Source organism: Mauremys reevesii, linkage group 8 (genome assembly GCF_016161935.1).
Source record: "Mauremys reevesii isolate NIE-2019 linkage group 8, ASM1616193v1, whole genome shotgun sequence".
Classification (NCBI taxonomy): domain Eukaryota; kingdom Metazoa; phylum Chordata; order Testudines; family Geoemydidae; genus Mauremys; species Mauremys reevesii.
This window is the reverse complement of record NC_052630.1, coordinates 66,844,403-66,861,075: the sequence shown is the minus strand read 5'-3', so window position 1 is coordinate 66,861,075 and position 16,673 is coordinate 66,844,403. Positions and strand designations below refer to the sequence as shown.

General features: G+C 46.1%; 1 protein-coding gene across 1 annotated transcript in view; it reads left to right on the top strand.

Moving 5' to 3' along the window:
* Positions 1 to 15,738, top strand: part of KIF14 (kinesin family member 14) — an 87,804-nt gene extending 72,066 nt beyond the window's left edge. Inside the window, exons 28-29 of the mRNA XM_039484318.1 lie at positions 590 to 728; positions 12,400 to 15,738. Of these exons, the coding sequence (XP_039340252.1) occupies positions 590 to 728; positions 12,400 to 12,785 (525 nt within the window). The 3' untranslated portion in view covers positions 12,786 to 15,738. The remainder of the gene's footprint in view (positions 1 to 589; positions 729 to 12,399) is intronic.
* Positions 15,739 to 16,673: the final 935 nt, after the last annotated feature.

Sequence of the window (16,673 nt, the reverse complement as noted above, 5' to 3'; positions counted from 1 at the left end):
CCCCACTATTGCACTCTGGACAGCCCAATGAATGCATCTGCTTGTTCTGGTCTTCTCATCTCTGAAATCATACAGCAGAAATACAAGTGATTCGGAGACCGACAAAACACTGTCAATTAAAAATTAAAGATGATATTCATTTTATTTTCTATTTGGTCTATCTGAAATCATTGATTTACATACAGTTTAACTTGTCAAAGTGTTGTGTTAGATACTAGTAGTACATTCACTTGTAGGCAATAGCTTACAACCTGGACTATTAACACTGTGATTTACTTTGAATCAAGAATGGAATATTGACCAAGTTATCGGCGTTATCTATCCCTTGAATGTCAAATAATGTTCTAGGATCTTACAGCTCCAGCTGGTGATTTTAAGACTGGCAGAAATTGCAACTCTTGCCAAAATTGTATTTTGAAACTTCTTCAACAACCCAACATCCCCATAATACATTGCAACAGTGAAGTGGTGCCTATGAATGCCGGTGTGATATTTGAACCCATGACCACATTTGCTATCAGAATGTTAACCACTAAGCATTACAGATGTATCTTATAGCTTTCAAATAAATTGCTCTTTATTAATACAGAGAGAAATGGGAACTCAATTAACAAAAGAAGAATCTGCCCACCAGGAACTAAAGAAGGCAACTAATCTTGCTTCTGAATACTTGGAATTAGAGCAGTGCATAGATAAAGTCTGTCAGATAATTACTACTTCATTACAAGGTATGTGTCTGAGCTGCTGTGTGTGTTGTACCAGAAAATTGTACACTAAAGGAGACCTGTGAAGTGAGAGGTTTGTGCTCTTTTTTGCTTCTCTGTTTGGTGTATGTTGGAGGACACAGAGTGGTGGTTATTTTTAATCTGCTTGTTTTTTTAGGTGGTTCTTTGAGTAGATGTAGACGTGTATTCCACTTAGGTATGTGTGTGCCCAATGCACCAGAGCTGGAGAAATTTGCCTAGCAGCATCCATAGAGGGTTGGCGTTTGCGCCTCGTGGCCATAGCCCCTCCCCTGGCTACGTGAGGCAGTGCTGCCCCGACCATCCCACTGTTCCTTCTTTCTTCCTCTACCTGGAGTCATAACTCTGTGTGATCTTAACTTCACAACCTCTCAACTAGTTTTTGTTTTCCCCCTTGTATATAGTTAGTAGTACTATTAGTGTTAGAGTAGTGTTCGTTGTAGTAGTTTGTTTCCCTCGGCGTTGTCCTCGCTGGGGTTTAAACGCTGTCCTTCGTGTGGGAGGTGATCTGCACCTGTGATTCTTCCTCTGCCTTGGCATTGCATGACCTGCAGATCGTTTAAGAAATGGACTCAAGTGGCTCATGACCTTCGCCTGAAGCAGCACCTGCTCAAACAGGCCAGGTGGCCTGCTTCAGTATCGAGGTCTTCATTGGGTTGGAGATCACCTTCAGGTTCCAAGAGTGCTGCTGCTTCACATTCCAAGGCAGGCTCTTCTTCAGAGACACAGATGAGCCATTCCCTGTCGACTGCGCTGAGGAAAAGTTTGCATAAGACTAATCGAAACCACTCCAGGTGACTCTTCTGCTTCCCCCCCAGGAAAAGTGTGGACCAACATGGAGTTGGTGCTGGTGCATGGGATGGAGCAGATACCTCTAATCCTTCTCTGGTACCAAACAGAAAGGTTGGAAGCCATGTACTGTTGACTCCAGTACAGTACCAAAGAGGCAGATGCTAGTACTGACTGTTTCCATGTCAGCAGCGTACCAGGCAGTTACAGACTTCCTCCGCCTTTTGGTTCCGATCTCTCCTTTGGTCCAGGACTTTGCCAGAACTGTCATCTATAGCTCTGTTGATTGAATGGGCCGCTGAACCCTCTGGTCTGTCTGCACTGCACCCCAATGTTCACCTTTCACAGGTTATATAAGCAGGGCTGGTACTGGATTCAGTACTGGGGACGTCACTACCAGGAATGCACTGCTGCATTCAGCACTGCTAATGCTTCTGTGGTGCCTTTCACCACCCTCAACATCAGTACTGTCTGACACTCAGTACTGCTGCTTGCTTCCAGCACTAGCATGCTTGGTATTGATGGCACCACTTCTGTTGGCACTGCCACTTCCTGCCTCATTTTGGGCAATCAACAAATCAGACCAGATACTTGCACCTCTGGTCTCGCTCCGCCTTGATCTCAAGGCTCCTCAGCATCTGAGTTGGGATCGTTATCCTCCTGCTCTCCATCACCTGACCAGAATTGGGGGTTGTTGATAGACTGTTATGGGTACCAAGATTGGCGCACGTCCCGTGGTTGGGACGGAGGCATATGGCCCAGCATCTACTGGTCACCAATGCCTTATCCATGTCAGTGGCCTCCATGGAATCTGTGGGATGCCCCTCAGTTGCGGAGGTCCTGCTCTTTGCCTTGCTTAAAGGTGAGATTGCTGGCCAGGTCCGTGGTGGTGACCGTTGATCTGCCACAGGCCCAAGCACTGGCAGTCCTTCTCCCTGTGGACCCTCCAGAGTTGTCCCATCCAGGGCCTCATCTTCATCTACTGACAATGCTGTGCTGCCCAGCTCATCCTTCCCTTCAGTACACTGTGGTCCTTGGGGGTGGCCATGCCAGTGGTAGCAGCAGTATCGTCCATAGCATACATTTGGCCAGGCTTTCCCTCCTTTGAGGCACCAGCACTACCCCAAAAAGAGGGACATATCCCACAGGAGAAAGCAGTCAGGCTTGGGGTTCAGCCAGTCCACATGCCCTCCTGCCAGTGCACTCCAAGTACCCATTTTGTCTTCTTGGTGCAGAGCTATGTTCCTGTTGTTGCCCCTCCCTCCTCATACAGGCTGGCCTGCTATCACAATGCTTGGGGCTTGACAGAACCGGCTCTAGGTTTTTTGCCGCCCCAAGCGCAAAAAAACCCCAAACCTCCCAGAGTGGAATTGGAATTGTGCTGTTCAAGCACATGCTGGGTTTGCTGGTGCCTAGAGCCAGTTCTGGGGCTCGATCACCACTGACAGCTGAGTCCTAAGCGCACTCAGATCAGGTTATGCTATCGCAGGTTATGCTATCGTCCTGGCCCCCGGGAGAGCACCCACCGAAATGCAGCCGCATTTCAGCGGGGACGCCTCTCGATGACAACGCTTGTCGCCAACAAGTGACGTCATCGAGAGGCGTCGCCCCCAAATTTCGGCTGGGACGCCTCTCGATGATGCCGCTTTCCGTCGATAAGTGACGTCATCGAGAGACGTCACCGCTGAAATGCCGCCGAAATTCGGCAGCATTTTGGCAGGTGCTCCACCGCCGCAGTGGTCCTTTGTTTGGTGCCCGCTATCCAGTTCCTCTCCACACTTCCACCCCACCCACCCTCCCTGTCCATCTTCAGAGTCCTCCTCACAGGATAGTGCTCCTTGAGCAGGTCTGCTCTCTACTGGCTTTGGAAGTGGTGGAAGAGGTTCAGCCGGAACACCAGCGTCACGGCTTCTACTCCTGGTACTTTCTGGTACCCAAATTCAAGGGAGGGGTAAGACCCAACCTTGACCTTTATGGCCTCAACAAATATATCAGGTATACGAGGTTCTGAATGTCACTCTTATTGACTATTCTCCCTGTGTAGTCTCAGAATGACTGGTGTGCTGCTCTGGACCTTCAGGATGCCTACTTTCATGTGGCAGTTTTGCCAATCACAGAAAGTTCCTTCAATTTATCATGGTAAAAGGCCACTGTCACTACACAGTGCTTTCATCTGACCTCTCTTCTGTACACCAGGTTTTTACCTAGAGCATGGTCATTGTTACAGCATATCTCAGGAAGAAGGGAATTCACATCTTCCCATATGTGGACAACTGGTTACTGAGGTGCAGATCCAGAGAGGAAGTTCTTGCTCATATCAGCACCACACTATGCTTGCTCAACTGTCTGGGTTTCATACTAAACACCTGGAAGTCAACCTTTTGTTCTCACTCAGAAAACAAAGTTCATTGGGACCCTGCTAGATTCTGCGATGTTGAAAGCATTTCTACTGACCGGCCGTTTTCAGACAGTTTGCTATCTTTGCCTCAGTCTGCAGTCTCAGCCTTCCATGATAGTTCAGACGTGTCTGAGGCTTTTGGGCCATGTTTCCACTTGCACACAGGTGGTCCAGTTTGCAAGGCTGTGCCTTCACTCCCCTTCAAATGTGGCTAAGAGTGATTTACTGTCCTAGTTGTCGTCCTCTAGACAGACTGTTCAGTCTTCCTTTATGGTCCTAGACTCCTTGCAGTGGTGGATGTGTCCAGAGAATATTTGCCAAGGTGTTCCCTTTGTCCAGTCCTTGCCAACCAGATCGGTTGTTACTAACGCCTCCCTGATGAGTTGTGGGTGGTGCACCTGGGGGTCCCTGAAAGTTCAGGGACTATGGTCGGAGCGGGAGGCCTCACTTTGTATCAACTTGCTGGAGCTTCAGGCTATCTGCAATTTATGTCACGCTTTGTGAGACTATATTAGAGACTTAGTGTGCATATTTACATCGTGATGCTATTGTCTTTATTATGTGCTGCAAGCAAGGGGGAGCACGATGCAGGTTGCTCTGCCTAGAGGCAATCAAGCTATGACTGTTCTGCATCAAGAAGAACATTGCTTCTATAGCTGTTCACTCGCTTGGGGTTCAGAATTATCTTGCAGACCATCTCAGCAGGTATTTTTCGCTGAGTCACAACTGGTCCCTGAAGACACGCCCTGGGTCATCTTCACAGCTTGGGACATTCCAATAATTGACCTGTTCGCTACAAGGGACAATAGGAAACATTGTCTGTTCTGCTCTCTAGATGGCATCAGTCCAAGCTCCCTGCCAGTGCTTTCCATCTCATCTGTCAATTGGCTCTCCTGTAGGCTTTTCTCCTGGTCGGGTCTGCTCAAGATCAGGCCAGGCTCATTCTTAATGCCCCGGCATGCTGAGACCAGTGCTGGTTCTTCTTAGAGTGCCTACTCATGTCGATTCCAATTAGGTGTGTGCGTGCCACGTGCACAGAAGTGGAAGGGTTTTTCCCCTAGCAGTACCCGTTGGGTCAGTTCAGGCACTTCCTGGAGTCACACCTCCATGGCGCCACATATAGGGTCCTGTCGACTGGCCGCCACTTCGGTTCCTTCTTACCTCCTGTGAGGGTTATCCGGAACACTTGTTTTCTCTTGGTTTGGCAAGCCTTCTCCCTAGTGGTCCTCAATTGTTCTCTGTAAATAGTTAAATTAGTTAGTAGTTTTAGTTAGTTTAGTCATAGTATAACACTGGTTCTCCACTTGCGAGGTACTCCCTTTTCTTCATGTGTCATTATATAATGCCTGCATCTGTAACTTTCACTCCATGCATCTGAAGAAGTGAGGTTTTTTTACCCACAAAAGCTTATGCCCAAATAAATCTGTTAGTCTTTAAGGTGCCACCGGACTCCTTGTTGTTTTTGTGGATACAGACTAACACTGCTACCCCCTGATACTAGTCATAGTGTAGTTAGAATTCCAGTAAGGAATTGTTCTGGGGGTTAACAAGCCTATGCCCAGGAGTAACCCTCACACTTACTGCTTGAAGTGTCTGGGGGAATCGCATCAGAAGGACCATTTGCAAGATCTGTAGGGGATTCTGCCCCAGGACTCAAAGAAAAACACCAATGGTTATAAATCCTTCTGATGGAGGCCGCCCTCCATCCTCACTCAGAGCAGAGTTTGGCTGAACCTCAACATTGATGCGCAGTGCCCCGGCATCAACATGGGAGACTTCGGCACCAAGAAAGGACTCTGATAGAGACGCTCGGCCCCAACACCATGGCACTACTTCCTGTCCCCAGTGCTTCGCAAGAAGATGAAGGAGGACAGGGGGCATTCACCCACGCCGAGACCGGGACAAAGAGACTCAAGCGCAGTGAGACCTGCGTTGGGCTGCACAAGTGCAGCACCACCTAGCCCAGCATCATTGACTGCTGTCCCAATACGGGGTCAGTCGAATTCAGCTCCACAGGACTCCCCTCCTGGGAGAGTCGCAGAGAGGCTTTGGAGCTGCCCTCCATGCCGGAGACCTTCGAGGCAACGAGAGAGCTCGTTGCCTTCACGGCACCACCTTCCACACCCAGGTGAGACTGAGCTCAAAAGCAATGGCACCCTGAAACTCTCGGTGCCATCCCAAGGCAAACCATGTCGGTCACCATCACCTCAGCACTGATCCCCGGTACCTTCTGGCAGCAGACTGGCAGCGGAGCTGTACCAGTCCCCAATGTCCTGGCACTGCTCCCTGGTGGCACTGCTTCCCTGTGGTCCTCTCAGAGCGAGACCTCCTAATCGGAGGTGGAGTCCTTTGTGTCCAAGTGGAGCCAGCACAAATCAGAGCACAGATGCTCGAGGTCGGACAGGGAGAGACAGCAATTTCCCATGATGCCATGGCTCACTCAATGGCAGGCCCCAGCCCAATGGCCGTTTTGGACCTCCTGGCCATTCTATCAAAGCCAAGGGTCCTATTCCAGGAGTTTGGTGTCGGTGGCTTCGGAAACCCACACATCTTCTCCACCTCCCTCAGTGCAGGACTAGGCACTCCATGGCGCACTGGAAGACCTGGCACCGCACGATCCCCTCGGCGCTGTAGGCCAGGAGAAAGAGCTGGTCTCAGTTAGAGCCTCGTCATCGCTAGACAAAGCAGTGGCTGGAACCTCCATGGCTCCTGTACTCAAGGACGGTAGGGTCCATCAACAGCTCCTGAAGAGAGTGACCCAGAACCTGAGGCTCCAGGTGGAGGAGGGGCTCTGAGTCCTCGGACCACATGGTAGACATCCTGGCCCCCTGGGAACCCTCCCGAGTTGCCCTGCTGCTCATAAGACCATACAGGATACCACCAAATGTTGTGGCAGACCCCCACCTCCCTGCCCCCAACCGTGAAAAGGACAGAAAGTACTTTGTACCCTCTAAAGAGTTTGAACATTTTTATTCACACCCGCCACTGGACTCCTTAGTGGTGGCAGCAGCAGCGAACAAATGCTAATGTCATGGGCACCAAAGACCCTCACCTAAAGCCTGAGGGCTTGGCTACACTTGAAAGTTGCAGCGCTGGGAGTTACAGTGCTGGTCGTGCAGCTGTGTAGGGACAGCGCTGGTGTGTGGCCACACTTGCAGCATTTCCAGCGCTGTATTGAGAGGTGCATTGTGGGCAGCTATCCCACAGAGCACCTCGTCCCATTTTGGCGCTGTGGGTTGTGGGAAGGGGACGGAAGAGTGCGGGTCATTCCGCTTCCTGTCCCAACGCCCCGTGGTGCATCGCTTCACATCCCAGCAGTCACAATTTTTCCGGCCACATTTGGCGCCATTGTGAGTCTCTTGCTGTGTTTTACTCTCTGTCTGTGAATCGCGATTTCTGTGGGAAATGGAGCCCGAGCTGCTGAGGACTGTGCTGATGAGTGTCGCCAGCACAACACGTTTTGGCAGTTGAGCTCTTCCTTCAGCTCCAAAGTGACAGTGAGGAGTCCGACGATGATATCGAGTCGCCTGCCGCATGTGACACTACATTGCTTGTGGCATTCACGGATATGCTCAGCACCGTTGAACGCCGCTTTTGGGCTCGGGAAACCAGCACTGAGTGGTGGGATCACATCGTCATGGAAGTCTGGGATGACGAGCAGTGGCTGCAGAACTTTCGGATGAGAAAAGCCACTTTCATGGGACTGTGTGCTGAGCTCGCCCCCACCCTGCGGTGCAAGGACACAAGATTGAGAGCTGCCCTGACGGTGGAAAAGCAGGTGGCTATTGCAATCTGGAAGCTGGCAACTCCAGACAGCTACCGGTCGGTCGGTCACCAGTTTGGAGTGGGAAAGTCGACCGTTGGAATCGTGTTGATGCAAGTTTGCAGGGCCATTAATCGCATCCTGCTAAGAAGAACCGTGACTCTGGGGAACGTGCAGGACATTGTGGATGGCTTTGCACAAATGGGTTTCCCTAACTGTGGAGGGGCGATAGATGGGACGCATATTCCTATTCTGGCACCCCCCCACCTAGCATCTGAGTATGTTAATCGGAAGGGGTATTTCTCTATGGTTCTCCAGGCGCTTGTGGATCACCATGGGCGTTTCATTGACATTTACACAGGCTGGCCTGGAAAGGTGCATGATGCATGCATCTTTCGGAACTGCAAACAGTGGCCTGTTCAGGAAGATGCAGGCAGGGACTTATTTCCCAGACAGAAAGATCACAGTAGGGGACGTCGAAATGCCCATTGTGATCCTTGGAGACCCCGCTTACCCGTTACTGCCTTGGCTCATGAAACCCTATACAGGGAAGCTTGACAGGAGGAAGGACCGGTTCAACTACAGGCTGAGCTGGTGCCGAATGACTGTGAAGTGTGCTTTTGGCTGTTTAAAAGCTCGCTGGAGGTCTCTGTATGGGAAGCTAGACTTGGGGGAAAGCAGCATCCCCGCGGTTATATCCGCATGCTGTACCCTCCATAATATTTGTGAAGAGAAGGGTGAAACATTCAGTCAGGCATGGACCACCTAGGTTCAAGTCCTGGAGGCTGAATTTGCACAGCCAGAGAGCAGGGCTACTAGAGAGGCCCAGCACAGGACTACAAGGATTAGGGATGCCTTGAGGGAAGAATTTGAGGCTGAAAGCCAACAGTAATGTTTACTGCCTTGCATGGGAGTGAAGTGTAGTGGTTACACTGTTAAGATTCTATTATCCCTAAAATGATTTGCAGTGCATGTTTCTTTACTGGGCTAAGGTATCTTTCACTATCTGCAATAATAAAGACTGTTTTCAAAGCCAAGAATTATTTTATTGAAAAGAAAAAAACTTCCTTGACAGACACACAACATTTCAGGAACCTAAAAGGGCAGGGGGGTGGGTTGGTGAACTGTACAGTCACAAGTTTGCATATGTCCTGTCTGGAGTGCTGTTTAATGAATCCTGCACTTCAGGGTGCATATACTGCATGGTGATGGGGGTTGAGTGCAGAGGGTAAGGGTCGTAGTTCTCAGGGCTGGTTGGTGAACGTACAGGTGTTGGAGGCAGCTGGTGGTGGTAAGAACCTGGATGCTGGGGAAGGGGGTTTGGAGCTGACATTGGGGCAGAAGGGAAAAAGCTGGACGGGGGGCAGCACGGTAGTGCTCTGCCTGCATGGCTACGAGTGACTGGATAGAGTCCGCTTGGGGCGCCAGGATGCCTAGCAGCTGCTTTGTGCTTTTCCTCTTGGCCACTGCGTTTCTCCGCCAGTTTCTCTGGCGGATCCTGCTTTCCCTTTCTCTCCAGTCCTGCAGGTTTTTACTCTCTAGCAGAGTGATCAATAACTGTTTTCAGCATGTCTTCCTTGGTTTTTCGCGGCTTCTTCCTCAGATTTTGTAGTCTCTGTGCAGTGGTGGAGCCAGGCAGTCCAGCAGTCAAGGTCACTTTTTGAAAAGGCAAAAATGGCAACAGTTAACAGGGTAGCATTGTTCATTATCTCATCCAGACAGTAATTCCCACACACTGAAGGAGTTTACAATCTTCACTTTAGCATACTTTTCCCATACCAAAAAAGAGCACACTTAACACAACAGGAGCCACGAAATGGTGAGTAAGGGGTACTGGTTGCTTCAGGGCTGTGCAGGGGTTTCTGTGTGTTGGGGACAGCAAACAGCTGATCTGCACTGAACAGGGGGGATCTGCACTGAACAGGAGGGATCTGCACTGAACAGTCTCCCAACATTTTCCACAGGAGTTACTCCTGGAAGATCTCTCGCTGCTGCGGGTCACCAGGGAAGAGCGGGAAGGTCTTCTACAGCAATGCGGATTCCGCCCTGGCCCCTATGCAGCTTGCCTGTGTGCAGCAATGGTCCCCCCACCCCTCGCGGCACAGTGGTGCGGACATGTTAGCCTGACTGGGACAAGGACCACAGTGGCTCTCCCTATAAACCTGCGCAGGCACATTGCCCACGCTCTGGCTGAAACTTTTGAGGAGATTACTGTAGCCGATTACCGCGACGTGATAGACCACATCAGTGGGCTATTCCACATCTAGGCATGCATGCATGCAGCCCTAACCCCCCCTCCTCTCCCGAAACATTTCCACCCTGAAAATAAAAGCCGCTTACCGGTAACCCGCTCCTCTGCTTGTCCTTCAGCAAGTGCTGGCTGCTGCGATTGGCTACTTTCCTCCTGGCTTGAGAAGAGCTCCTGGCTGCATGCCTCCTGGGACTCTGGGGTGTCTTCCCCCATCCCAGTAGCTTCACTCGTGGTTTCCTCCCCCCGCCCCTCCTCCTCCTCCTGCTGCTCCTTTCCCCCATCCTGCTCAGAAGTGTCCATCGTGGTCGTCGGATTGGCAATGGGGTCACCCCCAAGTATCGCGTCCATCTCCCTGTAAAAACGGCAGGTCGTGGGGGCAGCGCCGGAGCGGCGGTTTCCCTTGCAGGCTTTGTAATAGGCACTTCACAGCTCCTTTACTTTAACCCTGCATTGCAGCACGTCCCACTCATGGCCCCTATCCAGCATGGACTTTGATACCTGCCCAAAGGTATCATAATTCCTATGGCTGGAGCGCAGCTGGGACTGCACAGCTTCCTTCCCCCAAACACTAATGAGGTCCAGCAACTCGCCATTGCTCCATGCTGGGGCTCGTTTGCTGCGTGGAGGTATGGTCACCTGGAAAGATTAACTGATTGCACTCCACACCTGGCTGAGCAAACAGGAAGGGGATTTTTAAAATTCCTGGGGCATTTAAAGGGCAGGTCACCTGAGGCCAGAGCAGTAGAGTGCAAACTGATGAGCAGAGTGACTGAACAGGAATTCTGGGATATCTCCTAATACCCTGGAGGCCAATTACAGCGCTGGTGTGTGTCCACACCTGATGAGCAGCGCTGGATCACCAGCGCTGCACTCGCTACACCCCAACCAGACCAGGTGTTCAGCCAGGGAGCTGCAGCGCTGGATGTGCCCTGCAGGTGTGGACGGTTACTAATTGCAGCGCTAGAAAGCCTCCACCAGCGCTGCAACTCTCAAGTGTAGCCAAGCCCTGAGACATGAGGAAACTGGATTTCTTTGGGCGGAAAGTCTATTCTACTGGGAGGCCTTAGCTTCAGATTTCAAACCACTAGGCGATCCTCAGCAGATATAGCTTCAATTCCTGCCGGCCTGTGTCAGAGTTCACAGAGCTTCTGGGCATTCCGTGCAAAGGAACTGAGGGAGGGTCAGGGCAGTGCTGCTTCATGTAGCCCGGGGAGGGGTTATGGCCATGAGGCATAAGTGCTTTATGGTTGCTGCTAGGCAAACTCCAGCTCCGGTGAGCTGGGTGTGCACACACTTAAGTGGAATACATGTCTGAATCACATCTCAAAGAACCACAGTTACAGTAAGTAACCATTTCCTGTGGCTATCAGTATCTTCCTTGTTTCTCGTGTCTTCTGGAAGTAGTTTGGGTTCTTTCTTAGCCCTTACCTGAAGGAACAGTGTTGAATCTTTAATGCAATCTTCTCTTCCCACTGTTTGTTAGGCATTCAAGTTAAATATATTTTAACAATAAAATATTGTTAAACAGTTTGATTAATATTACCCCACCCCACCCCCAGAACAGCATTTTTCTTTTAATAATAAGGATGTCATAAATGTACTAGTTCTCCAGTCACCGATATATTTTTTAGGAAAAGGGTAAACTAGAGTTGAATTTCTAAGATGAGTTGAAAAAACACTTTCAGGCATAAAGAAGCAAGTCACCTTTAACAGAATTTAAAGTATTTTTTCCATCACTTCAACATTAATAAGAGAATTTACAAGTTTTAAGTCATTTACAACCTCTGACATAGTTAATTACTGTGTTTCCACATTCCTGGTTTCAAATTACCTGATTATCTTAAGGTAACTTTCCTTTGCATCCAGCCTTCCTTATGTTTAATTTTCTGTTATATAAGTTACAGGGACCAGGCACAAATAAGCAAATTAAAACCATTGTTCCCATGATACTCTAGGTTGATCTGGTAGACTATATCAGCATTTCTTTGGTGGCTCTTGAATTTAAAGATTCATATGAAAAAAAATTAGTTGAGGAAAGAACTTTCCAAATAGTGAACCAATAGGATGCTATACTACTGAGTCTACAGACTAAAACAATATCTTTATTCCATTCATATCAATTCATTGTTGATTCTGAAGCCTAATTAAAAAAAATTAAATGTCAAATTTTAACCATTTCACTGCTGATCATGTTATAGAAAACTTCAACTAGTATCTTTTGGATAGTAGGTAATACCTTGTGATTGTGTCAGCCTGGGTCTATAGGCAAAGTCTTGTCTTTTTTTTCCACCAACTGACTCCTCATGTTAACGTCATAGTCTCACAAGAGATTTACTAACATTCTTTCAAAATACAGTATTGTTTCTAACGGAAATGAAAGCAAAGGTGTGCATGGAAGTAACATGCTGCTTAGCAAAGTAGTAGAATTGGTTCTTTTTGCTTTTGTACTCCACAGGATCATACAGAAATACAACTCAACTCAGAAGCTATACAGAAAAGATTTGCATCTTAGCTGGGCATTTTAATACTTACTGCACTTCATTTAGCTTGCCTTCTGCTTCAGCAAACAGTCCTACTTGCGGAACAACCACGTCTTTTATGGTCACTTCTGAATTGGATTCTCTAGCCAAGTCACTCATTATAAGTTTTGAACTTGAACAAGGACATAATTCATTGGCATCTCAGACCATTTGTATGCAAAAGACCAAGACTGAAGAAAAACAGCTTGAAACTGGTGAATCTACTTGGAAACAGAAAGGAGTTCCAAAACGCGAATATAAACTTCAGCCACCAGCTACAAGTTCAGGGAAACTTTCACCCAGTGGGATACAGTGGGTATAAAATTAAGGCATTAAATATAGTAGACTCCTGAATGTAGGAAAAAAACATTATGGGCTATCTTTTTTTAATGAAAGAGAGACAAGGAGGGCATCTGTCTCTCTTATTTTTAGAAGGAAAAATATATTGTAGAAGGTTGAAATGTGTTCGTAATTTTATCATGAGCATGGACAGTGTTGTGTGAAAGTAGAGGACTTGAGATACAAGAAGATATGTTGCACTGAATTGCACAGGAACAAATGTAAATCCAGAAGACTTTACATTAGACTTACACTTAAGAAAATTACAAACAAGTGTAAGTATTTTTATTCAAACCTATATCTAACTGTAGTAAATTATAGAGCAGCATACAAGAAGTAACAAGACAGTGGGTAAAAATCTAGTACAAGAATAATATGTAAATACAAAAAACTGAGAAAAGCGAGGAAATTGTGTTAAAAATGGGCACTTCAGCCTCACTTTAATGCATGATAATTTATTAAGGGTGCAGTGTCATCCTTACCACTATGTTTCCTGGCTTTTTTATTTTTGGTTTGTCAGCTTTAATATTTTTGAGAGAGGTTTTTGGTATCTGTTTTCTTAGGAAAGATTTGAAAGGCTACAAAAATTATTGGGTAAATACACATTTAAGGGGATAATTTGTATAGAGGTATGGGGGGGGTTTACAGAGCTAAGAACATTAATGCAGATTGACTATAACGATTCATGTTGCAAATTATATAGCAAAAACAATTTTCCTTGATTTTAAATAATTGTTAGTGCTATGCATAGAAGTTTAGAGGCATAACACTTTTAAAATATACAAATAAATCACCATGTGAGGCACTTGAGAATTATGTTGACATGCAGCCTACAATTAATATGTTCATACTGAAATTTTAAGGTCAGGTGGAGCTTAGCTCTTTGCAGGTGCACAAAGGAGAGGGAAGGATACAAGGCATCTTTCCCAGAACCTCATGCTCCTGCATAAGTACAGGGTAGAATCTGAGACCTCAGGGAAAGCAAGGACTCTGGGTGAAATCCTGGTTCCATTGACTTCAGTGGGGCCAGGGTCTTTCCCTCTCAGTCCAGTGCTGGCAATGGGCTTACCAAAGTGGGTGAGGATGTAGCCATCTTCTCCTCTACACCAGTCACTAGACTAGCCCACTTGCATCCCAAGTGATACTGGCTGCTTCTGGGAGCTTTGGCTAGCCACAGTCTGGGCCCCAGTTGTACTAATGTTGAAAGATTTATAAGAATATTTTGGTGACTGGTTTACAGAACACTTATTATAGTGTTTACTTCTGTGTTCCTTTGTGAAATACACTCAGATGTGATTCTCTTCAAGGATAAAAGCAGATACCTTTGAGACTTTCATTTTCTCTGTGTTCCTGTATAATAGCTAGAGTAATAGAAGCAAACATGTGAACCAAATCTAGGCTACAATGTGTCAAATTGGTAAGCAACTTTTCCCCTTTCCACATCCCTTTCTAGTTGGCTGTAGTTTAAAAAGGCTGCAGTACTTCTAGGTAGAGCTAATGATTGCTGTGAAAATCAAGTCTAATGGGGCATTTGAGAAGTTTGTTCTTGAACACTGAGAACTGAGAGATCATAACACACGTTCTGTTAAGAGCACCTGATTTGCTCAGTGATGTTGTCCATCCTAGTAATGAGTGACATTTAGTGCCCATTATCAAACCTTTCAACCAAGTATTCAGGGATAGCATGTTTCTTGATAGTCCCCCCCCCTTTGGAATGTAAAACTTCCTCTCAAAGATAAAGTTCCCTCTCTTGATTAAATTCAGTCACCAGATCAATGCCATTTTTTTGTTCCTTTTTCAGCATTTCACTTGGTCTTGTTAGTCAATGCTTTATTTTGTTATAGTGTGATGGAGCAGAAATGGTGTTATCCAACTTCAGATAGAGCAGGTGAAATCCTGGCCCCATTAAAGTCAGTGGCAAAATTCCAATTAACTTAAGTGAGGCTAGGATTTCACACAGCAAGTAGTAAAGTCTGAGTACACCAGAAATGATCCCCATTGAAGTGATAAGTGAACAAAAGGAGACAATAACTATAAAAATTTTCTCCTGTGACTTTAGTAATTGGATGTTGAGAATTATTATAGGATGAGGTTTTTGTATTTGGGAAGCTGTAGTTATCTAATAAGCAAGTAAATATACAATATGCCAAAGACTATTTATTCTAGTAAAAGGAAAAAATACACTCCTTTTGCAGTCATTTCTTTAAGTCCTCTTGAATGCAGTAAAAGATCTGCAAAATGTGATTTGTACTGTATACTACAGCAACTAGAACACTAAGTGACCTGAAAAATTGGCTGCAAGTAAAGTGAATAGAAAATAAATCACCTGCTTTGAAAACTATACATTTGTTTTCCACGTTAAATATTGTCCAAATATTTTGTGAACAGTAATTAAGTGATTTTGGCAAATACTGTATAAACTATATTTCTCTGATCTTTGCTATTGGGAAAATAAAAGCTTTGCTTCAGTTTGTAATGCACATCCAGTACTCTCCTTAAAATTTAATATAATTTAATATCTTTTCCAGGAATGTTTTGCAGTGCAGTTATGTTTTGTCAATGTGTTTTTCAGAAATGTTGACAGAATATTTTTATTGCTAGTAGCATTTGTCATTATATCACATAAAATGTGATATTGACTCAGTTAATCACTTTCCGTTTTCATTGAGAAGAAATGTAAAAGTTTATTCATAGCTTGACATCATAATCTACTGTTAGGAATCTTTGTGTGGCTTTTAAAAATAATTAACAAGTGGGATCCAACATATGTTTACACGTTCTGAAAAAGTGCTATTTTGTATTTGACTCAACTTTAAAAAATGTAATTTGCTGTTCAGAATCATGTACTGTGCATATAAATGTAAATTATTGTAAAGAGTAGAATCAGACTGTGTAACTGAGATAATTGCCATAATTTAAGACACTTGTAAACATTCTATTAGTTTCCATTTTTATGGTTGCTTTGAGACCTACCTATGGTACACCTGCTGAGAACACAATAGTGTGTTACAAAAATCTGATAAAATATTTCACAGAAAGCTAAACAAATCAAATGTGTGGGGTGGTTTTTTTTTGGCGGGGAGGGGGTCTGTCACACTGAAACAAGTTTCTTTAGTTTTGTCTCTTTTAACACACGCTATTGTTACACAGATGCAGGTTGGGGAGACAGAGTTCAAAGTAATACTGTAAGTTAGTGTATGATTTCAGATCTCAGTTCAATGTAACAATACACAAGCTTTTTGCTTCCTGAGCTGAGATTGGTGGCTTTACTGTAGTCTCAAGTTCACATGGCAAAACCTTCCTGGAAGATTACTATGGCACGTCTGGGAAGCTAATTAAATCCTTGTTTGTTTGACATCTCGATAATAGACTCCTTTCTCCAGGAAGTTTCTTATCTTGTAAGAAATTTTATAGCTAGGACATGGCATTATGAACACCCATAATTCCCACTAAAGTCAAGGGGAGCTACAAGTGGTTAGCATCTCTGAAAATCAGGCCCAGTATATCTGTACTGGAGTTATCCTTTTGCAAACCTAATATGCAGCATTACTAAAATGCAGCCACCAGTGGTATATGAGGGCAGCAGCTATGTAGACAACTGACACAGCAAACTTTGCTATGGAGGGGAAAGTGAAACTTTGGCCAATATGCTGATACCAGGCCAAAAAAAAGTACATTAGTGCTGTGTTCAGTTTTAGCCCATTATCTTAACTAAATCTCTTGTTACAGTTGTACATCACCAAAGTGCTTTAGAGTATTGTAGCACAGTGCAGACTCACCCAGCGACACCTCCTGCTGGTCGTCCTCGGGAATTAGCTCTTCGACCCAAGAGCGCCCTCTGCAGGCCAGTGATCCACTTGCCGTTGGCCCC